The sequence below is a fragment of the Tyto alba genome, unplaced genomic scaffold, assembly GCF_018691265.1.
Source record: "Tyto alba isolate M040663 unplaced genomic scaffold, T.alba_DEE_v4.0 Super-Scaffold_1000006, whole genome shotgun sequence".
NCBI lineage: Eukaryota > Metazoa > Chordata > Aves > Strigiformes > Tytonidae > Tyto > Tyto alba.
In genome coordinates, this window is record NW_024881272.1 from 2,586,505 (window position 1) to 2,610,808 (window position 24,304).

Sequence of the window (24,304 nt, forward strand, 5' to 3'; positions counted from 1 at the left end):
CTCTGCTGTGCATCACTTGCTAGGACAGTTGTACCAATCTTTGGATACAGTCTTCCCTGTGAGAGCGGTAACAGGTCTTGCTATTCTTTTGCCAACATCCAAGCTGTAGTACCGGTCTGAAATGAAGACATGTCAGAATTAAATTCCAGAAACTACATTTAGTACACAGAAAGGATCTTGAAGTTAAAGCCTTCCTTTTAATTTCATTTAGACGTGAATAACAGGTTTTTCATTCCACATTAAATAGATGGAGTTCAGAGGGTATAACAATGAATTTTTGTCCTCAATTTTTTACATGTCCTTTGTGTTTAGCTAAATTTTAGAGTACTGCTAATAAATATGTCCCAAGAAGAGGGATGAGGGAGGAATACTCTCATACTGCTAGAACACAGAATAGTTTTAAGAAATTGGAAATCAAACAAGCTGGAAATAAAGCAATCCCACACTGACTACAAAAGCAGGAACTCTGTGGTCCCCAAGTGTGAGTTGGTCTCTGTTAAGGTTAGGAATTAGATCATACTGGCAGAGACTTACTTGAGTATCCTGTGTTTGGGTATAGCTAGTTCCTAGAGCGTTGGTTTTTTTTTTTCTGAATAATCCAAAAAATTCTGAGGAACGCTTTTACATGATCCTGGCTAGAGGGAAAGGATCTACCAAATCTGGAATAATAATTTTTTTTCCCGTGAAGCAAAATGGTTCATGTCCCACCCTTTTCTGTTTTGTCAGAAACGTAGTTCCATGGAAGCCGATGAAAAAGCTATCTGTATAGTGGTCCAAGGATTTCAGTCTATCACTAATGTAATACTGCATTTAAGTGTCAGGTTTTTTGTCGCTTTATAAGCCTGAACTCATGGCAATGCATTCAGCAACTGGCTAGTTGGAATCATTGTACCTTCTTGCTGCTAGTTGTCCTGTAACTTGATTTTTTTTTTTTTTTTTTTTTTAAATAGAATCATCTCAATTACAGGCAACACTTTAATTCTCAGGACTTTTCAGTAGTGCTTAAAATTAGTCTTGCAGAACCACAAGCAGTAACCTCATGCTTTGGAAAGCTGCGAGATAACATGGACTACTTTCTTCCCTACCCGCTAGTGTCTTGAGATAGATAGATCGATAGGTAGGAACTTGCATTAGCTCTCACTTACTGTAAGAGAAGGCGTAATAATCATAGCCATCTGGCTTATTGTAGTTGGGTAGTGAGATAGTCGAATGAATAACTTTTGGGAGCCCTTTCCAGTAGGCAGTCATTTTGATTTCCTTACGCAAAACTCCTGCAAGCAAAAGAAAACTTAAATTAGCAGGTATTGCGGTGTGTCTGCTGTAAGGTATTTGCTTGTATAATTTACAGCAAGCGGGATCTACTGGATTAAAAAGTACTTTATTTAAAAAAAAAAAAAATGGAACAGAATGTTGTGTTTCAGAAACTATTATGATTGAAACAGTTGTATAAAAGAAATTTAATAAACATAAGTTACCAGATGGATATGGGTTGATTCTGACAGTCTGAATAATGGTTGGCATTCTTACTGCACGTTGAAAGCGTCTCCTTATTACAAGTCTTGGGACATAAACTGGGTATCTTATGGTAACGTGGGTTCTCCTTTGACACTTCTTGGCTGGTTCTTGTCTGTACACGTACTGTTGCATGTTGCCATCTGAAACACATTTGTTTCATTTGGTTAAAATAACCCTAAAGTCATCACCAAACCACCAGCTCAATGAGAAAAGAAAACTTCATTGATACCCGTGTTACACCCAGGAAATCAATAGCATCATTTTAATACATCTACAACTCTGGCAGCCTTCAGCTTTTTCTATCTGTTCCTACATTTTGAGATGTAAAAAAGCCTTGCTCTCTAAATCCAACATGCTTTTAGATGTAGTGATACCTTCTGCAGGCTCGTTACAGTTACAGTACTACGCACACGTCCAGGGGATCTGCTTTTGCTGCCATCGTTCCTCTTTATCAAGGAGAGGGTGAGAGCGTCATTTTAGGCTGCGTGAGAAGAGGGCTAGTGTCCAGGAAAGGATTTGCAATTTGTTAGCCTCTGCTTTTTAAATTTGGGTAACAATTCTTATGGTGGCAGTACATCATTCATAAAGTGAGGAAATTAATTTAAAATATGAAATAGGGAGATTTCCATATGTAGTTATGAACTACCTACCTACCCTTCTCTAATTAACTTGAGACTAAAATAGGTCTACCACCAGATAAAACTTAATGCTTGTCTGCTACGCTGCTGGATTCTGCCCCTTACAGTCCTTTCTATTTTAAAATGCACTTAAAGATCTGTAACTACTAACACAAATTTTTAAAGCTTCAGGCTACTTTTTGACCACCTAGCACCCTCTGACATCACTTGTGTTTCTATTTTTGAAAGAAATGCATCTTTCAGTCAAGAAGGTTGTTTTATTCCTAAGGCAATTCAAGCACCTTTTGATCATCTGTGAACTTATGAAATAGGAGACATACCTTTTTTGATAAAATAAACAGATTCTGGTCTGTTGTTGTATCTTGCCACGGGGAGGGTTGCTACTATTTTCCCACTTAGCCCTGCAAATCCATTCGCAAGAGGTTTGGGATAGCCTTTATCCATAACACCGTTAGTGAAACGCCAGTATAGGGGACCCTGATGATTTAAAGAAAAAAGGAACTTTAGAGGAAATTCATTCTTGGTAATTGAGCTTCAGCACAGACTTGAAAAATAATCATAACCCTAGCATTTTGATAACTGTATTGTAAAACTGACTGGAACCACTTCTACATACATTAAAAACAGGAAAAAAATATTACAACTTCATAAAATGCTTTCAGCAGTCTTTTAACAATGCCTTTGAGTAAAGGTAGAGTGTCTTAGAAACGAACTGTTAAGAGTGGTTAGTGAACAAGGCAGTTTGCTTTCTACATCTCTAAATTTTCACAGTTAGGAGAAACCACTTGAATTCCAGGACTGAATGATTAATTGGGAAAAAATTGTATAATGTCTTTAATGAAGCGTGTGCATTTTGTTATCATCTTTCAGGAAGGGAAATGTATTAGGAACAAATTTAGGCCATATTTGGGCAAGGGAAAGACATGATAAAATACTTATATTTTAAAGAGTTGAATTTTTTTTGAAGTGTGGCTCATAAGTAAAAGTTACTCAATGATCAGTTATTCTGTCAATGCTTTGTCTCCTAGCCAATTACAGGGGGAAAAACACTGAATTGAGGTTTTTCCTGATAAGTACCCTTGCAAGGCAGACGAGGAGTGGGCGGGGAAGAGACACTTAACTTCACCCACAGAGTTTTAAACCCACCACACTGTTTGAAAACGCCATTTGTTCCGTAAAACATGGCCCCAGTGCAACGCAAGGCTCCACTTCTGCGGGGCTGCATTTCAAAACCCGCACCCTTTTTTTCATAAAGCCCCCGTGCCCTCCCGGCTGCCTCCCACGCTCGCTCCCCACCTTGACGAAGAAGGTCTTGCCATCGCAGTTGCACCTGGAGAAGACGGCGTCGATGGGGGACGGGATGCCCCAGCCGTCGCTGATCTGGCGGGGGCTGGTGGTCGGCGGGCTCCTGCCGTTCAGCAGCCAGTAGTAGTGACCTGAGCGGCGGGAGGAGAGACGGTGAAACGTGGGTGGGCCGACAGACAGACAGACAGACTCAGGGGGAAAGGTGCTGGAAAGGAGGACCTCCCCCCTCCCCTCTTCCCTCGCTCCTGCCCTCAGGGTGCGGCTGAGGGGGCAAGGTGGCTCCCGCCTTGCACCGTTCGTGAGGGCCTCGGAGCGTTGGAGGGAGTCGGGTGGTCGGGTTTGAAGAGGAGGAGGATGAGGAGGAGGCAGAGGAGGAGGAAGAGGAGGAGGAGGAGGGCCAGGGCTGGCCTACCTCGGAAGACAGCCAGGGTGCCATTCGGCAGGGCCACCATGCCGTCCGCCGGCTTCCCGCTGCACAGGTCCTTCTCGTCCTTCTTTGCTGAAAAACACAGTGGCTCAGGTTTGCTTAACGTTCAACACAAATTGCGTTACCTCCCCAGCCCGGTGCCAGTAGCACTGTGGCTGTTAAATGTGATCGCTTGTGCTGGGTGACGTTCAAGGCCCTCTGCCACTCAGGCCTCCGCCTGGCACTTGTCCTGCAAAGGGTTTAGTTACTCATTTGAGACATATTCTTGGAAAGGTTGGCTGTCATGTTCTGCTCCCAGGAGTGCCAGACCAGCCGTTTACATGACTAGGTATGGATATCTTTGCTCATTGCTTACCAAAGTACCCGTAATTCAGAAAAAGACCTATAAATGCATTGTATGCTACATCCCGCATTTAATTTATTCATGTTCTGGGATGTTTACTTGATGTTTCTCCAAGCTGCTCTAGTGGGTTCCCTTCCCCCTCCTTATTTCTTAAAAAATACTTTACATTTACTTTCACTTAAATATAAAGGAAGGATGAATCCGTTTTGCACAAATACCCAAGTAATTTCTGTGAAAAATCCTTTTTTATCCCCTCCAGAATGTCTGTCAATATATGATTGAACAAAATGCCCAAGAACCTGCAGGCTATATCTGAATAAAACAGATAGTGAGGACGTGAAAAGTGTGGCAAAAAACATGGAGGAAAGAGTAATGCAAGAAAAAGAGTTGTCTCTTATGTGATATTTTTTGTGTGTGACTACAGAATCCCAGGTTAGGTATGAGTAACTGGATATTCAGCCTGACTCCCTAGCAAAATTTTCATGGGACTTAGAAATTTATCTTCTTTTTCCTTGACTTTTTCCTGTTTTCATCTTCTACAGTATTTACAACAAATGTTTTTCAGCAGTATCAATTACTGAAATAAGATCACGCTCTAAACTACGTGGAGAATTTCATTAACACCACACCTGAAAACTGAGATATCAGTATTCAGGAGGCTGGTAGCTGTAGCACCATGGTTATGGCTGACCACTGGGACAGGAGTGCCATGTTCTTGTGACACAATATAGAAAGGTCTTACGTGTCATTTGCTCACATGTTTTGTTGTGCTCTCTAGTGGAGTTATTGGTGCTTTTGTACCTACTGGAATGCAATTACCTTGTGTCTCTCCAGTTAAAATTGGCAAGTCTGCAGGTTGTATTAAAGGCTTGTTGTTGATCTCAGGCTCTTCTTTTACTGGCAGAGTTCCAGGGTCAGCTGGATGAGGCTCATCTCTTGTGTCAGTAACCTCCTGAAAATGTATGGTTGGCTTGGATGTCCCATTGGAAACAATAAACATTTCTTCTATTGTGTCTTTTTTATCTCTTGTAGTGGTCTCTTTGGTAACTGTAGTTTCCCCTCCTTTGTCAATATGAGTGACCTTTTCAATGGCATCTTCCATTTCTTTTTCAGGTGTGATGCTAGTTTCCTTGATGGTCGTTACCTCTTTTTTACCAGCTGTTGTTGTCTCTACAACACAAGTAGTACTTGTGCTCTCTTTAGCTGCTGCTGTTACAGCCAGCTTACTTTCCATAGTTGTGTCTTTTTTATTTGTTGTTAAAATTTCCCTGGGCTTAGGAGTTGAATCTGGTTTGGCAGCTGTCAACACAGTGGGCTTGGTGGAGGAAGTTATAGCTGTTGTGGCTGCTGTTGTTACAGTTGCTATTCCCACGGGGCTTTCTTTTTTAGCTGTTAAAGTCTCTTTCGGTATGGGAGTCTTGTCTTGTTTAGCTGGGGTAGTTTCTTTTTCTGGAGCTGTTGTTTCACTCTTTTTGTCTGTAGTAGTTGCTTCTGATTCAGCTGCTGTAGTGACAGCTGGCTTGGTTGTAGGAGTTGTATTTGGAATATCATCCTTACCTTTGGGAGAGTCATCTGGTTTAGCTGTTATCACTGCATTTACAGTAGTTGTGTCTTTCCTGCTTGTTGCTGTTAAAATGTCTTTAAGCACAGTAGTTTTGTCTTTCTTGGGTGTCGTTATCACTTTGTTCACTGTGGTTGTTTCTATTTTAGTTGTTTCTTTGGTTATAGGAGTCATAATGGCTTTAGCTGTTGTTTTGTCTCTTTTGTCAGCTGTTGTTACAATCTCGGTAGTACTAGCTTCTGTCACCACTATCCTTTGTACTGCGGTAGTCGTGTCTTTTGCAGTTGTGCTGGTTGCCTCTTTGGATACAGGAGTTGTGATTTTCTCTTCTGCTGTTGTTTCACTAACCATAGTGTCAGCTTCAGGTATGGGTGTTTCCTTCCTACTTCTTGTGACTGGCTCACTGCTTTGAGTGGTTGTGTCTTTCTTAGCAGTTGTTACTAATCCAGGGACAGTAGTTGTTGGTTCAATAGGTGTTGTTTTTCGTATGGCAGCGGTGTCAGCCTCAGGGGTAGGCCCTTTGACCATAGGGGTGGTGGGAGATTCTGCTTCTGTCTCCTCCACTTTAGGGGTAGTAGGAGAGTCAGCCTTGGTTGTTGGTGCCTCTGGGGTTGTGTCTTCAGGTTTGGGGGTGGTAGGAGACTCTGGCTTGGTTGTCGGTGCCTCTGGGGTTGTATCTTCAGGTTTGGGGGTGGTGGGAGATGCAGCCTTGGTTGTTGGTGCCTCTGGGGTTGTGTCTTCAGGTTTGGGGGTGGTGGGAGATTCAGCCTTGGTTGTTGGTGCCTCTGGGGTTGTGTCTTCAGGTTTGGGGGTGGTGGGAGAGTCAGTCTTGGTTGTTGGTGCCTCTGGGGTTGTGTCTTCAGGTTTGGGGGTGGTGGGAGAGTCAGTCTTGGTTGTTGGTGCCTCTGGGGTTGTATCTTCAGGTTTGGGGGTGGTGGGAGAGTCTGGCTTGGTTGTTGGTGCCTCTGGGGTTGTGTCTTCAGGTTTGGGGGTGGTGGGAGATTCAGCCTTGGTTGTTGGTGCCTCTGGGGTTGTGTCTTCAGGTTTGGGGGTGGTGGGAGACTCTGGCTTGGTTGTTGGTGCCTCTGTGGCCTCTGGGGTTGTGTCTTCAGGTTTGGGGGTGGTGGGAGAGTCTGGCTTGGTTGTCGGTGCCTCTGTGGCCTCTGGGGTTGTGTCTTCAGGTTTGGGGGTGGTTGGAGAGTCTTCCTCGGTCATTGTTGCCTCTGTGGCCTCTGGGGTTGTGTCTTCAGGTTTGGGGGTGGTGGGAGATTCAGCCTTGGTTGTTGGTGCCTCTGGGGTTGTGTCTTCAGGTTTGGGGGTGGTGGGAGAGTCAGGCTTGGTTGTTGGTGCCTCTGTGGCCTCTGGGGTTGTGTCTTCAGGTTTGGGGGTGGTTGGAGAGTCTTCCTTGGTCATTGGTGCCTCTGTGGCCTCTGGGGTTGTGTCTTCAGGTTTGGGGGTGGTGGGAGATTCAGCCTTGGTTGTTGGTGCCTCTGTGGTCTCTGGGGTTGTGTCTTCAGGTTTGGGGGTGGTGGGAGATTCAGCCTTGGTTGTTGGTGCCTCTGGGGTCGTGTCTTCAGGTTTGGGGGTGGTGGGAGACTCTGGCTTGGTTGTTTGTGCCTCTGTGGCCTCTGGAGTTGTGTCTTCAGGTTCAGGTGTGGTGGGAGACTCTGCTTCAGTTGTTGGTGCCTCTGTGGCCTCTGGGGTTGTGTCTTCAGGTTTGGGGGTGGTGGGAGACTCTGGCTTGGTCGTTGGTGCCTCTGTGGCCTCTGGGGTTGTGTCTTCAGGTTTAGGGGTGGTGGGAGAGTCTGGCTTGGTCGTTGGTGCCTCTGTGGCCTCTGGGTTTGTGTCTTCAGATTTGGGGCTGGTGGGAGTCTCTGCTTCAGTCGTTGGTGCCTCTGTGGCCTCTGGGGCTGTGTCTTCAGATTTGGGGCTGGTGGGAGACTCTGCTTCAGTCGTTGGTGCCTCTGTGGCCTCTGGGGTTGTGTCTTCAGGTTTGGGGGTGGTGGGAGAGTCTGCTTCAGTTATTGCTTCCTCCGTGGCCTCAGGGGTCATATCTTCAACCATAGGCATCGTGGGAGAGTCTGATTCAGTCATTGGTGCCTCTGTGGCCTCTGGGGTTGTGTCTTCAGGTTTGGGGGTGGTGGGAGAGTTTGGCTTGGTCGTTGGTGCCTCTGTGGCCTCTGGGGTTGTGTCTTCAGGTTTGGGGGTGGTGGGAGAGTCAGGCTTGGTCGTTGGTGCCTCTGTGGCCTCTGGGGTTGTGTCTTCAGGTTTGGGGGTGGTGGGAGATTCAGCCTTGGTTGTTGGTGCCTCTGTGGCCTCTGGGGTTGTGTCTTCAGATTTGGGGCTGGTGGGAGACTCTGCTTCAGTCGTTGGTGCCTCTGTGGCCTCTGGGGTTGTGTCTTCAGGTTTGGGGGTGGTGGGAGATTCAGCCTTGGTTGTTGGTGCCTCTGGGGTCGTGTCTTCAGGTTTGGGGGTGGTGGGAGACTCTGGCTTGGTTGTTGGTGCCTCTGTGGCCTCTGGGGTTGTGTCTTCAGGTTTGGGGGTGGTGGGAGATTCAGCCTTGGTTGTTGGTGCCTCTGGGGTTGTGTCTTCGGGTTTGGGGGTGGTGGGAGACTCTGGCTTGGTTGTTGGTGCCTCTGGGGTTGTGTCTTCAGGTTTGGGGGTGGTGGGAGAGTTTGGCTTGGTCGTTGGTGCCTCTGGGGTTGTGTCTTCAGGTTTGGGGGTGGTGGGAGATTCTGCCTTGGTTGTTGGTGATGATGTTGTTGCAGGGGTCTCTTTCTCAGCCGTAGTGGTCTCTTTGGTAGTTGTTGCTTCTGTGGTAGTACTCATCATAGTTGGTAAACTTGGTTTTGGACCAGATGTAGTTGCTTTGGTTGTTGTTTTTGTGTCAGAGTGTTTTGTAGTTGGAGCAGGACTGGTCACTTTGTTTTCCAGTTCGCTGCCATTATCTATGGGAACAAATATATATTAAGATACTGGAATTTCATTGCCACTGTATATTAAATTACAATGCAGATTAGAAATAGCTGTTTATCTTTTGAATAGCAAGTTGGTTTTATGATCTTTGCTCTAAATGCTTTCTTTGTAAGATTGCACTTAATTAGCTTGAAATTGTTGATACATTTATTTAAACAGGAGAAAAAAAAAGTTATGTGAAACCTGACATAAATTGATAAATGCCACTTTATGGACTTAGGTACCTGTCAAAAGATAAACCATTTAGAAGAGGAAAACTAACCTGAAGTGGGTTAAATTTGAATTCCTTTTTTCTGCGTGGGACTTTGCAGCAGCTCATCTAAATTTTAAGTAAACCTTTTGGCTAACTTACTGCAACTCTGAGTACAGCATGGCATATTTTACTTTGGTGTTTGAAGGTGAGGCCAATTGGTATTTCCACCCTTTTTCATGGAAGGGGAACCACACTATAAAATATAGTCCTTCTGATGAGACACTTCTCAGTTTGTTCTTTAGATTTATTCCTCTGACCTTAATTATAACATAACCTGCACCAATGGCCTGGACTTGAAGGAGAGAGGTAGGAAAATGGGAGGAAAATAAACTTTCTGAATGCAGACACCTGACAGCATTTCCTACTGTATCTTTACATCTTGAATGGTTTTTCTCTTTGTGATTTATGGCTTTAAGACTCTCTTTACTTGTATATATAATTACATTGACCTGAGTCAAATTGTTAATAAACCTATATTTAGTAAAAAGTAACAGCAAATGCTTCTGCATTTTAATCTCTTACTAAGTGTTATCTCTCTGAAGTTTTGCAATTTAGTTCTGTTTTCACATATGTCCTGTGGTGGTTTTTTTTTTTTTTAATTCTATGATCCCTGCTGTGTTGCCCTGTTCCAGTACAACTGAATTGGCATTTGTTTCTTCAAAACCTGAAGAAAATCAAGTGCAGCATCATGTGTTTTGTGACGTTGTTGTTCAGATTTTCTATAAATCTAAAAATATAAAAAGATCTGAGCTATTGTTGATGGTCACCGTCTGGTGACTGTTAGTGGCACTGATGCAGTGACTCTCCCAGCAGACTGAAAGAACTTGTAATACTGCAGTGTGAGAAATAATCCCTGTGTAAATGTATAGTAGAAAAGGTGCAGTATGAGCAGATTTTTACAGAATAGGTTTTCCCGCCATCCAGTTTGTTTGAAATGCCATAAGCCAAGTAGGGTTCTGTTGATGGTTATTTGAATTTCCTTAATTTTGTTTCCCTTAACCCACTATATTGATTTTTCTGTAATAGGAAATTGCCACAGCAGAAAATTAAGTACTCTTTTTTCTTTTTTTTTTTTTTTTTTTTTGTAAGTAAGGGTTAAAATATTGGCCAAAATTGACTTCTAGTCTCATTTCATTCTTGTTACTTCAATTTTCAACTTCAAAATGATCTCCTGAATTATCACTTAAAATGCTGGAACAGAATAACAAAGAACACATGAAAGCAAAGTATTTTCCATTGAGATAAAATAGATTATGTGTTTTCTGAAGCTGCATGAGTCCTGGATTGATTAAAGCTAGAGAAACCTGCTAGGAGATTTTCCTGTCTTGTTCCTGCCAATTCATCACTGTCCCAAAATACAACACCCTTCCTGTTCCAGCAATGGACATTGTCCAAAACTGACACCGGTGTGTAACATATTTTTGGAAGATACGTGTGAAAATCCAGTGTAGACACAGGAGACATCGCCACCCTCCAACATCTGTGCTAAGTGTACTCTCCAAAATCAGTATCCTGAGGTCTAGGTGAGGTAATTAGTTTATAAACTGAGCGGTTCCAAGCTTGGTAACTGTCTGGTAATGTCTCGCATCAGCTTTCTATTTTCAAAGCAGGAAAATGGTCTTTAATGTTTCCTTCAGGTAACACCCATCCTGTTTCATTCGTATACTTTCCTACCTTCCATAACTTCATGGGGCTGCGTTACTTCCTCTGGCTTCTTTTCCTCATTTTTGGATGACCTTTTAGATGTTGGTTTGTTTGCTGGAGGAGTCTTTGGTGATGGCTTTTCTGCATGTGCTGAAAGAAATAAAATAATCTGTGAATTGGGAGTATTTTTCTTTATAGGTGCTTGGTGTCATCTGTATAAGAAGAAAGTGATTGCAAAATTTCAGTTACCATCTTCCATATAAATCTACACTTCTTGCTACCTGTAAGATTTTTTACAATATTATTCAAGGGAAAAAGAGCAAATATATCCTTTGCATCCCCAAGTGTTTCATCACAGATGGGAGAAGTGTTTTTCCCAGAAGCTGGAGGTGAGGCATTCTTTGCTAATGGCAATTTTGAGGTGGGAAAAAGATTAATTCTGAGTGGAGTTCTATGTTCTGAAAATTTGTCTAATTTTTTTGTCATCTCGTTCTTCTGACTACAGATGACTTGGGACTAACTCACTATAATGGATCTCTGAGAGCTATCATATTAGCCAAGCATTTACTTTCATAATCCCCTGAAGTTTTAGTTATATTGTAGTTCTTCAGACATGATAATTCTACATAAGTGATCATTTTGGGGAGACATCTTAAAAGCAATAGTTTCCTTGAAAAAGACAGGAGTGACAAAGTAGACAGGGACCAAAGAAACAACACAAGATCTAAGTATTAAGCTAACTTCCAGCAGGCTAAGTTTTAGGTGAAACTAGAAGTTTCTGTTCAGCTTTTCCAACTCTGAAGATTGCATGGAATTTCACTTGCATCCAGTAAGAGCCAGAAGATACTTTTTAATTCATTCTTGGGTCAGACTGTACAATTGGAAGTAAGACCCTCTTTTCCCATCAACATAGCCTTGTAAAAGGATCTTGTTAGTTGTGAAAAAAGCATGATGGAGCTCAGGGAACCTGCAGAAATCTTTGATCCAACTGAAGGACCCAGTAGGTGCCATAAGTATGTGTAATCAGCTTTTTACAAAAGAGCAGTGTTTTTGTCTCATAAGATGATGACCGTGGTATCAAAGGATTTACTTTCATAGCAAGCTAGTACTCAAAGTAAGTAAGGTTGGGGGTTGGATTATATTCTGATGCTTTTATTGAGAAAGAGAGAGTAATTGTAATTGTTGAATAAAATCACTTTGGGAGGTGAGTCACCTTTCAGAAGAGTCAGTAGTGGTGGGGGGTGTGTGTGGAATGTTTGATCAGTCCTTACCTGTGCGTGTGTGTGTATTCAGGGATATAGGGCTTCTGGAGGATAAGAAAGGTAAAAATGATCTCTTGATATACATCGCAAACTTAGCTTCACTGTACAGAACAAAGTGTTCAGAAGATGCATAAACAGCACAATTATTCCAAGAGGTTTAACAGGTTGCTCAGTTACTTACACATAACAAAAAACTAAAATACTGAGTACAGTGGTAGGATGGGTTCTGGGGATTTTTTTGTTGGGTTTTTTTGACAAAAACTAATATCAAATCTAAGTAACTAAAATACTAGAAGAAACTCTCTAAAATTATGAGCAGTTGGTTAACTTTTCTTTATATTTGAACTGAAGAGCAAGTGAAATGGCTAACTAACTCTTGTAAGTGTTCATGCATGCTAAACTCAGCAGCAAGAGGAAGCAGCAAGTTCACCCCAAGATACTTCCAAGATATTTATCCTCCTCTAGACATAGAGTCAAAAATTGCTGAATACAGAGTCTATTTCAGTATAAATTATTGTGGAACGGAGTGGCAAACCCAAGCTGTTATACCAGCACTTGGGGACTGGGAGTGGTTGGTAAAGTGAACCAAATGATAATCCATAACTCATCTTGTTTGTTAAACTGCACGCTTTGGAAGTTGGCTGCCTTGCAGGTTGTCTGGTCTGTGAATGCAGCAACTCAGTGCCAAGTTATATTTGCCAAGTGTGTTCACAGAAATGAATTTAGGTCCACAAGTATCAGAAAAATTAAGGACAGGATGAAACTATACATAATCTGTCAGTGTTTTCTAGACTAGAATTCAATCGATAGTGTTATGAAAGCTACATGAAGGTGAAACTGTACCTCCAGATCTGTGCCCTTGTGCTCAACTAACAAAAGCCTATCAGGTTCTGCAGTGAAGGACAAAATAAACAAAAGTGACTGTGGGTCAGTGTAATTCTCCCCTGAACTGAATTTGCAGCCTGTCCGGGGTTTGAGTGAGTGGTGGGGTTTTTTGGTAGCAGGGGAGGGGGCTATAGGGGTTGCCAACCCAGCTCAAACCACAACACAGCCTAAAGGTTAAATGTGCATTTTCTTGAAATTCCTCTTGCTGCAGTGTGAATGTGTAACCACTTCTAACCAGGCAGATCCTGCAGTTCCTCCCACATGCCCCAGAGGTTGGGTTTCTGTGTTGGACTTCTCTTCCCATCTTGGATTTGAGGTGGGGGAGGATGTAGGACATCTGTCTCTATATGCTGCCAGTGATGGCAGTAACCCAAAGCAAGTAGTCTGGAGCTTTAAGTAGTGTTATCCCAAGGCACGGAGTAGATATTCTCCACTTTTGGATGGGTGGCAAGTTTAAGAAAGTTGGACCTTCCTTCATTACTACTTTTTTTGTAAGATGAACTAGGATTTCTATTGCAATGTGTCTTTCGTTCTTGTCCTGGTTTGGGCTGAAATAGAGTTAATATTCCTTTTTGGGAACTAGAATAGTGCTGTGTTTTGGATTTAGCTTTGGGTTTGGTATGAGAAGAATGCTGATAGCATACTGATGTTTTCAGCTGTTGTTGAGATTTCAAGGGCTCTACGATTCCCCATGTTCTGCCCGTGCGCAGGTGCACAGGAGGCAGGGAGGGAGCACTGCCAGAGCACCAGACCCAAATTGGCCAATGAAACATTCCATGTCATGGCACGTCATGCTCACTGTATAGAGGAGGGGTGGTTGGGAAGGAGCTCTCTCGCTTCCGGGATTGCGATTGCGGGATCTTGGTATCTCGGGGTCGCTGGCCGGGAACAGGCTGGGGATTGGTCAGCGGGTGGTGAGCAATTACATTGTGGCTTGCCTGTTTATATTTTTTTTCTATTACTGTCATTGTTTTTATTTTATTACCATTATTAAACTGTGCCTATCTCAGCCTGCGAGTCTCCCTTTATTTACTCTTCCAATTCCCTCCCCCATTCCCATGTTGGTGGGGGAAGGGTGGGTGACCGGCTGCAATGGTTGGCTGCCGACCAGGCTCAAACCACAACAATTCTCCCAAGCTTCTGTCCTTGAATTCTATTGCTGATGTAACTTAAGTAGCATAAGTGGAAGTGCACATGCAAAACCTGGCCTTACACAAATATTAATCTGGGTGACAATTCTGATAGTAAATTAGAGTATGGCTAGTACCAAAAGAGGCTAACACAAAATAAAACTTTATCCTCAGAATTCATCTCTTGGTGATGGCTTTCGGTGTATCTACCTGTATGTGTCAAGAAGCTGTTCATGCTTGAGAAAATGGCCATTTTATTTTTAAAATCAGATTTCTGTTAATCAGATTTCTGTTATTCTTGTTTTGGTTTCTTTTGTCTAGTAGTTAACTTCTTGTGTCCTAAGAAGCTTGCACAGTGAATGTTTTATGATAATGCAAAGTATCTCTGTTTAAATATATCCAGGAAAAATACAGTGACAAAGAAATTTCTTACCCTCTTTACAGTGTTCCGTGTAGTCTGGGCAGCATTTGCCATATCTTTCACAGTCTGCATCACAGTCACACTCTCTTCCTCTTTCAAAGATTTCAAAGCAACGTCCTCTGCAGGAGACTTCTGCATAAGGCACAAGAGCATTAGTATTTTTGGCTAGCTCACATTTAATGCTGGGACCTCTCTATAGTGAAGTCATTTGCTTAAGCTGATGTAAAGAACAGCTTCACAAAATCAGGTGGTTATTCTGGTCTGATCTAGAACTTGTTTGTGTAATTGCATGTTTTAGATCAGGCCATACAACCAGAGCTGTATTTTGCCATTGCAGTATATTGAGACCATTTAGAACTTACAGTTAAAGCATTCACTTTAGCTAGGTCCCATCATAGAAGGTTTTGGTTTCCTTAATGAAATAGCAGTTGTGTCAAGAATGCTATTTAAATTCTGGGTTGGGTTTTCAAAAGGTATTCATCAATGTACCACTTTGTATCAGGAGTGATGTGTCTACCAAAGCATTTCTGAAAAGTAATTTGCCTAAAGGTCCACCTGATGTCTCTGGGCAAATACTGCAACTTCATTGTGTAAATGAGTTAACAGTTACACAGAGTAACTATTTCTGAAAAGTTATCCTAGTCTATTTAATACAGTTTTTTAATTATTAGTACTCAAGGAGTATCTACCATGTTTTGACATGATTAATAACCACATGCTTGTAATATTTCATTATTGGTTAACTTCTGACAACTTCAGTCACTACAGAAACACTTCTGTTTCATATCAAATAATGACCAAATTGTTCTGGAAAGTGCATGCACAGCTATTGGAGACTTCAGCAAAATATGTTTGCTGTATTTTTCAAGAACAAAATTTGACCCTGAACATTCACATCACATTTACATTTATTAACATTCAGTAGTACCTTTAATAGGTAGTTAGTCAACAGTTAAACTGAAGTGATTATGTTAGACCTGAAGTGGATATTTCTGGAGGATGCTTAGCATCTCACAGAATTAAGCCAACAATTAGCTATCATTTGGTATTTCCAGAATTTGCCATATGGTGTGTTATTCTTGTCCTGTATCTTTTCTGTACATAAGTCTCTTTTGAAGTCATTGTCTTTGTGTCATGCAGGGCATAAAATCATATTTTATAATTAAATCACTATCTAGCAAAATCAGGATTACTTTATAGGCAGATTATGAACATCTTGGCCAATGTAGATGTGAAGTGAGTCGATGCCAGTGGATTCGTGCCACATTCACATGTGAGAATTATTTTTATTTTATGACATTAGGGCAGTGTTTACTCATAAACCAATGTCTGGCATTTCTCTAATTTAGTCAGCATTGGTCACATGCTAGCTGGGCCACAGTCCTTCGTCAGACTGCCTGCATGCTTTAACAGTGGCACCTATTGTGCTTGCCTGAATTCAGTGATCTAGGGTAGGATAGACTTCGTCTAGCCTTAAAAAATTTATTTAATGTTATGTAGATGCCAGAATAACTGAATATGGCCCACAATAAATAAATAGCCTACATAATTAAAATGTCTCAGTATATACTTTTAGTTTTGAAAAATGTTGACGTCCCCTCACAAATCAAAATCAGGATGGGGAAGACTGAAGTGCAAGTGTTTCCAGTGTGCGTGTTAGAGCAGCAGAATTAACATTTTGGGGAGTGCTGTGTTTGCATTTTGAGCAACACTTGGCCTGTGTTGCTGGATCTAAGAAGTCTTACCTTACACCTGTAACCTTACTGGAACTACAGTGTCATGTAACAAACTGCAGTTATCCAGATCACTGATATTTTTGACATTGGTGATTTATAAGAAAATATTTTTTAACTCTCAGTAGAAGAGTTTGAAATACCTGTATTTATTTACACTATACAGTTTTGCATACAAATAAAGCATAAAAAATAATACTCATCCAACAATCTTTTCCATCAAACTCTGGACATGGTTCTGATCCAGAGTCAATTTCTATCCATGGAAGGACACCCTCTGACTTTGGATTAGACCCTACAGCTTCCAGAGTTCTTATAATTGAGTTGGAATGTCCCAGAATTTCTTCCTGGAAAACCCTGAATTTGCTTTTACCATTTTTTTGTAGAAGAGACAAACAGATACAGTACAAATGCATTTAAGGACAAGAAAACAAGTAGCAGGAAAATTGTTTCACCCCCTCTTGCCTACTTCTGCTCTTCTGAAAAGCAAAATCCTTTTCTCAGTGTTAACCTTGGATACGCAATTTTCTTTGAATGGGTCGCAAGAGGTTATCACTGAGGTTTTGAGGGGGAGAACAATACATGTATGAGAGGAGAACAAGGATGCAGCAAACTGAGAGAGACATATAAGCGTTCAGAGGAGAGACACTGGTGTGGTAGGGAGTTGGAGCAAATGGGGTGGGGGAAGTCTTGTCGATAGGAACTGGCTGTGTTTGGGAACTTACCCACTGTGCAGAATTTCTTGAAGTCAGGGCAGCACTCCATGTAGTGTTGACAGTTAAAATCACAGTGGCAGTCATGCTCTCTAGAATACCCTTCCCCACATCTCCCTGTACAGCTTGATAAATCTAAAATCACACAACACTGGTGTAAACATTGCCAAACCAAAATGGTATATAAGGAAATGCTGAATGGCAAAGTAGTGAGATTTATCTTTTTTTTTTTTTTTTTTTCCCTACAGAATGCCATTTTTTCACTCATTATTGCAGAAACTGTGGGCCCAGTGAAACCCCTCCTGAAGGTCTGCGGATCAGAGGTTTGCTCTGAGCCAGCCAGAGGACTAGCAGCAGCACCCGCTCAAATTAGAGGGGTGTTCTGCTGAGGCTAAAGTAGCCTGTTTCTCCTGAATATTAATGAAGCTCTGAGGCCTGATTCAGAAGTACAACCACAGCAGTTATGGCATTCAAACTAGCCCGTGCAGATTTAACTTAGGCAGTATGTCAGCCAGGTACTATATTGTTTTGCAGATTTATTCTCCATCTTAATTCACCCTACATATGGTTATAGATGTGCATCTGCACAACTGTACCTGACAGACCCATTAGGTCTGTCTGATTTTTACTTTTGGTGATGTTCTTCATAATAACCAAATAAAATCAGTTTAATTTGCAAACTGGTGAGCACTGTCATAATGAATACAGGTCCCTGGAGCCATTTTTATTGGAAGTTTTCAAAATCTGCCTGCTGTCTACATTATTTTTTTCCCTGAGGTCAGAGAGGAATTTAGTATCAAATATGAGACTAGGAACAGTTGGGATCTAGTCCTGAAATCTTCTATAAAGTACATTCTGTTTACTAATTAGGAGATTACTTATTAGCAGACTAACATAAAAGCTCATCCCACAATGGCTTTACTGCTAAACTGCTGTAGCATTGGAAAATGCTAGATAATAATAAATGCTGCAGATTACAGGTGGTAAGCAAGACATTGGGAGGTCTGCTTTCAAACTGCAAGCATTCAAGCTTGGCAGCGGTTAACTTCTACTCCCAGATCAGATATTCACCCTGCAACAATTCTCCTTCCTATGTGAAATCTCTACTAATGTAACACGCTAACAGCTTCTTCGGGAAATGAAACATGTAGGACCACAAGTGAAGCATCCCTAAATACAAACAAAGAAGCTGAACAATCAGCAAGCTAAAACAGAGTTAAGATAATCAGCTGAAACATTGAGCAACAACAAGAAAATAACAAGAAATAACATGTAACACAACACAACAGCAAAGACAATTTCTAACAGCACACACTCCATGTGTGTGTGTATGAAGGAAGACCCTGGGATAACAAATAATTACATATATTGTGATTTTCAGCAGGTAGGTATAGTGTTTGTTACCACTTCTTTACAAATAATGAAGCGGGACAAGGGAATAAATGGAGAAGTTAATGGACCTAAGTTAATGGACTCTTAATACTGGAGTTGAAAAGATAAATTAACATCTTCCTTTATGGATACGTGCCCAATATATTGCATCCATCTTATGGGAAGAAAATAAGTCCAAAAAGTAACATTTTTCATTCATTTATTTGTTTAAAGTTTATGACTTGTAGGTTAAGAAGTTATTTCTAAGGAAAATTCCTAAACTATTCGAGTTGTTGTTGGTAAGAGTCTTGACTTTTGCTGGAAATAGTGGGAAGGCTTTCAGCAGCTCTAGAGAGTGCAGTGCCAGGCTGCTCTGCCCTGTAGGTCAAACCTGACATCTGCTGTGCCCCGATGAGCCGCTCAGAAATGCAAGTGTTATGTCTTCTACTGTCAAATAGTAATGAATTGTTTTCTACCAGCAAGTGAAACACAATGTTATCACTATAACAATTTAATAGCACAAGACTTGCCAGGCTGCAAGTTCTTCAGTTTCTTCATCACCGTGCTACTTTAGTTAGAAATCTATTACAGAGCTTTGAGAGTAAATAAAAATCTATAGTATTAGACAAATAATTCCCTTGGTACTGGTAATGACAGTGCATTTAATGGCAGAGCACTTATCACAGTACAGACATTCCTTTCCCCAAGCATATTGTGTATAAATATTTCTAACCAAATTATGTGGATATTGTAATTTTAGTTTCTTCCTTGAATCATACTGCAAATCACTAAGGTTAAATATGTCAGCCTGAGGGCAACAGGATCTGTAGAATATGTCTACAGAAAAAGTACTTTCACAGGTATTTTGCATTATATTCATATTTATATATTATTCCTCAAAAAAGAGGATCATGCTGTACTAAAAAATATTTATGAAGATATTAATTGATGATAAAACTGAATCATAATGCCTGTCTGAATAAATATAAAGTTCTAGAACTTGGTATTTTTATGAAGATGCATTTGAAGCATTCTTAGTATTTGTCAGCTATCCTAGACACCCTCCCTTCGTCTTTATCTGTTACAGTACCTGCAGAAGACACTTCTTGAACCAAGGACAGTGAAAGGATCACCAGGGATATGCAAAGTGTGTTCCTTATGATCATTACTTTCAGATACGACATCATCCCTAAAAAGAAATAATCTCACATCACTACAGGCAATTCAATTAAGCAGTTCATAATTTCAAAAAAATTGCAGTGTATAGCTTTATACATAATACTAGTTTAATAACATAAAATTAATACTAAAATTATTCAAGGACAAATTTTTAATTTAGAATTGCTTCATAAATTCTTTCTTGGCTTTTAGTTGATTAGCTGTTAAATTTTGTAGTAAGAGTAAGAAATTTCGTTATTAACAAATAACTGAAGTAATTTTTTGCAGAATCTATTATGTGAAAACTACAGTCACAGTCTTTTCTTTTTAACATGGATGCACTTCAGTACAACAGTTTCTAAGGTTATAATACTTATAAATGTAAAGTAAAAAAAAAAATACTGTCAAAACATTAGTTTTTAAACAACATAATTTTATAAACCATAATCTATCATTGAAATATTAATGTTTAAATATGTCAAATGGAAATGTAGGATAAAAATAAATCTTCTTTCAAAAGGAAAACTTATCTGGGTTTTCTGTTCCAGTTCATAATTTTCCTTTTGAAGAACAGCACTTTGATCAAAATGCTCTGAGTAGAGATAGGTACAACACTTACCTAATAAAGAATATGTCTGCTCTCAGGGATGTTTCAGATGCCTTATATATTGCTTTGTAACTATGCTGGGGTTAACTAATTAGACAGCTTGTTAAACAAAACCGCCAATGACAGCTTATGACAGCAAACTTTCCACATGAGTTGGGAGAGATCCCAGATGACTAGACTAACACAACATCTGGAAAATACTCCCATTAAGAAAAATGATTACAGAAAAAACTAAATAGGGACTTACTAGTCAAAACACATTTTGATTACTGAGTGAAATGAACAAATTGTCCTGAATGCATCTGGAAGTCATTAGATATTATTGCATAGCAATAAAAAAATCATTATAGGCAAATGCTGAATATTTTTCTTTCTTGTCAAATGTAGCTTAGGTGACAGTAGCCTAAAATTATGCAGTATTATCTGCTACTGATGGTGTATCTTCTCCCAAAAGTTTTGAGATCTGATTCATACAGTCATAAGTAATTCACCAGTTCTGCACTGAATATATAGTAGTTTTCCCTGAAATTAATGGAAATTGTGCCAAGGTATTGGCTAGAAAGCAAAGAATTTAGTCAAATCACAAATGTACTAAATATATTATACGTAAAGCATCAAAAAAGAATGAGAGACCTAAATTGTTTCAATGGTCTTCATGTTTATTGGTTTCAGATTCAGGATACTGGAAATGGTTATTTGTAACTCTCAGAGCTAAAGGAGGTTCCCACTGAAACTTTTAATGGTCCTGACTCTCAGGGTTTGGGAAGGATTTTTTATTCAGAAACTATCCTGAAGGCCAGGGAATTCTGATACTTCCATCTTGTGATATTAATTGAATCCCAAAGTAATTCTGTTATCCCAAAATAAAAAAAAAAAATGGTATAATATGCATTGTTCCCAACTGAGGAAAGCACTTAAAATGATCTTGAGTCTCTTAAGGAAAATAATGTAGACACGTCTGAAAAGGAGCAGGTTTAGACATGTGCTTGAATTTTTTCCTCACTTAGTTCAATGGTTATGCAGCTTTAGTATTTTTATGCTAGGGTTTCTTTCTAATTTCTGTATTGTGACCATAGAGGCAGTTTCATTCAATCTTTCTGCATTATGGATGCTTCTAATTGCTTTCATATCACACCCACCCTTCAATTAATTGATTCCAGTCAATGAAAGTGGTTTTTTTTCATTGCTCTAGGAACACATATAATATTGCAGAGGCTTATAGAGCTATTTAGACAAGTGTTAAGTGGGAGCACTTACATAGTGTTGATTTGCTGTTCAAGGTTCTCTGCCCACTGCCAACCTACTTATCAGGTAGTTATTACTCTACTTTGTGGAAAAGGGCACTCGAGGCTCTGAGGTTTTTATGGAGTTTATTTGAAGCAATGCACAGAAGGAAATATATATTACCTGTTTTACAACAAGAACTTCAGTTCTGTCTTTAGTGGAGCCGAGTATAAGCTTGATAAAGAAACTCTCTGGTTTGAGAAGAAAGGTACCTGTGTATGGATATTTAAAGCCTAGGGAAAAAGTAGTTATTAGGGTAGATAAAGAGGATCAGCATGATGAGACAGGTTTTCTAGAAAAGTACTAAAATCCTCATAACTTAAATAATTTACAATTTGATCAAGCAAAACATTTACTGAGTACTTCATTGAATTCATATCCGTGATATGGAGGAGGCTTGTTGACTCTTCCATCGTTTCATATCCAGTACAGCTGTGCGTTCCAGTTAATACTGACTAGCTACCTAGCCAGTGGAAAAATATTTACATAAAGTAGTAAATAAAAAGTAACAGAAGATCAAAATTATTATCATGCTTCTATTAACATGCCAGTATTCAATTAAGTCATATGAAGACAATTAGGTACATACACAACTTGAAAATACGGGTAGTCATGATTGGCTGCTACATTTATTATGTGTTAAAGCTATGTTCATTTTGGTAGGGTTATATTGTTTCATTTCTCTTATGAATTAAGTTTTTGGATCATCAGAGGTGACATGAAGTTGCGAAGTTTGAATGATGATAATAATTCCATCAGTGTATTGGCAGGATGTAAAAGGCACTTTGAGACACCGTTAAACTGTAGTGTCTCAGTTGCATTGAAGTACAGGCACTTCGCAGTGAGTGATTAGACAGCAGTGGGGTGGGGTTTGTATCCTGACCAGCTTCTGCTCTTCCCTTTATTTTCAGAGCTGGACTTTGAAATCCTGCTTGAAATTCTTGTTATGATTTCTGGGAGGAGGTAAGAAATATGCTCAAATATGGACACAGCCAGGGCACTCATGATGGGCAGAATTTACTTGCTATTGTTATGCAAAGGTTTGTGTGCCAGTGAAAAGGGCCATAAGAGTAACAGTGAAACAGCAAGCAAGGAGCTGCGTGGGTAGGGGAGGGTGAAGTGGGGACACATCTCAATCATTTTTAGGTTGAGCTCCATCTGAAATGGGCTTGGAGGTATGAAAAAAAGGGAAAGTACAAAATGTTTCATTTCCTTATTTTCATTTCTACTGCATTTAGGGAAACAGGACTCGTATTCCTGATGAGTAAATAAAAATACATGGCCTCACCACCATTTTTCTTCATCTTGGAGCAATGTATGGGACCTAATACTGTGGTTAGCCACTCCAATTGGAAAGAGATAACATTATTTTTTATCTGATACATCATTGCTTCAGTTAGATAGCAACTGGCAAGGGTTTCAGGCAGTGTAAACCCTTCACTGAGTCTTGTCATGTGTATCCAAAACCTCACCTGTATTTTCTGACTTCATTAGTTGATTGTAATTTTTAAAAAAAGGAAAAAAAAAAAAAAAGGCCTTTCCTACAAACCCTGCTTTGCTTATATACTGAGATCATCACAGTTACAGCACTATTGTTGTTATCTTTTATTTATGGATTAATGGATTCCTTATGTCAATGCCCATGACTCAGATGTATTCTTATGCCTTTTCAGGTCTTGGCTTTTTCAGACGCTCATCAAACAGTCACATTTATGATAGTGGTTTTGGGATGTGTTCATGGAGATCACATGGAAAATGTAAGCCAGTGAAATCCAAGAAAACAGTTTTTGTTTTAATCTGGGTCTGATCTGACAGATGCCCTACTGCTTTTTCAGTCCCATCATTGATCCCCATTGTTAACCCATCAGTATCCTCAAATTATCATGTAATTTTCATATAAAAACTAAGTTACATCTGAAGTGATTTGAATCCTTGTGAGAATTCAGTTGACTGTAAGAGCAGCTGGGGTGTCTCAGCAAAAGTTATATAGAGAAACTGAGCTGAGTGAGAGTGAAGAAAGTGAACAGAAAACAAAAGAACATGTATTTAGAATAGTATTGCTCTGCTACACACTCACCAATTAGTGTACCTAGAAGAAATCATAGAAGGAATTTAATTGAAAGGTAAGTAACAGTGTTGGAAGTCTCATTAAATGAGTTGCTAATAAAAATTATGAAAAAACACAGAAAACTTTTGCTCTTGCAGGAGGGACTGGCAGACTTTCAGTCTTATGGTCTTGGCAGAGCAAGGAAGGAGAATGACGTAGAGGAGGTAAAAGGAATACAGGAAGGGCATGGGATTACAATGAATTCTTTTGGGACATCTGATAAGTGATCGAAGGACACTTCCCTCTATTGCCTTCCACAATCAATCACTTTCTTCCATGCCAGAACTGGCTACTTTTTATTGGCATATTTTATTTGATTATAGCAAAAAAAAAAGTTAACTTTGAAGAACACTTAAATATGCTGACTTTTAAAACACGAATATTAATACCATTGCTTTTCTGTAATTTATGAGTAGTATGGGTAGCAGTAGTATTGCAATTAATTCTTTTGTAACAAGCTGCTGTAATAAGGGTTAGATGGTCACATGCATCATCCAGTTGATGTAAATACAGACTTACTGCTTTTCCAATTCCTAAAAAGCTGAGAAAATTGTTTAAAAGTAAGTAGAGGGAAAGATATGACTTAGAAATTATTTGTCTTCACGGAGATAAGAGATAAGCCCATACTAATAGGTGGGAGATGAAAGACAGAATCTGTTTGTGTTTTTATAGTACTACCAAAATCAGTAAGGGAAATATTTTTATTCCAGAAAAGCCTTTAAACTCAGTACAGCTGCAGATGTTACTCTTCCTCTGAAGTGCTGGACCTAAGACCATCACTTTATAGCTATCACAGTAATTCTCAGTGTGTCCTAACAATTTCCCAGAGGTAGAGCATGGACTTATTTGAACTAGGCTGGAATCTCATTTTGTGTTGAATGAGTGCTCTGATTCATACAACAGGGCAGAATTTTAGTGACAGAAAGTTACAGGGGAAAATCTTTCGTAGAATGTCTGGCAGAAATATTCAT

General features: G+C 40.1%; 1 protein-coding gene across 1 annotated transcript; it reads right to left on the reverse strand.

Annotated features, from left to right (window-relative positions):
• Positions 1–12: 12 nt before the first annotated feature.
• On the reverse strand, positions 13–19,361 carry PRG4 (proteoglycan 4). Its single transcript, XM_042805757.1, has 12 exons — positions 19,268–19,361; positions 16,819–16,941; positions 14,373–14,492; positions 10,693–10,812; positions 5,829–8,737; positions 5,048–5,780; positions 3,871–3,957; positions 3,450–3,589; positions 2,474–2,630; positions 1,476–1,655; positions 1,146–1,271; positions 13–116 (listed from the first exon to the last, which is right to left on the reverse strand). Exons 1-12 carry the CDS (start codon positions 19,359–19,361, stop codon positions 13–15), a joined length of 4,893 nt encoding a protein of 1,630 aa, XP_042661691.1.
• Positions 19,362–24,304: the final 4,943 nt, after the last annotated feature.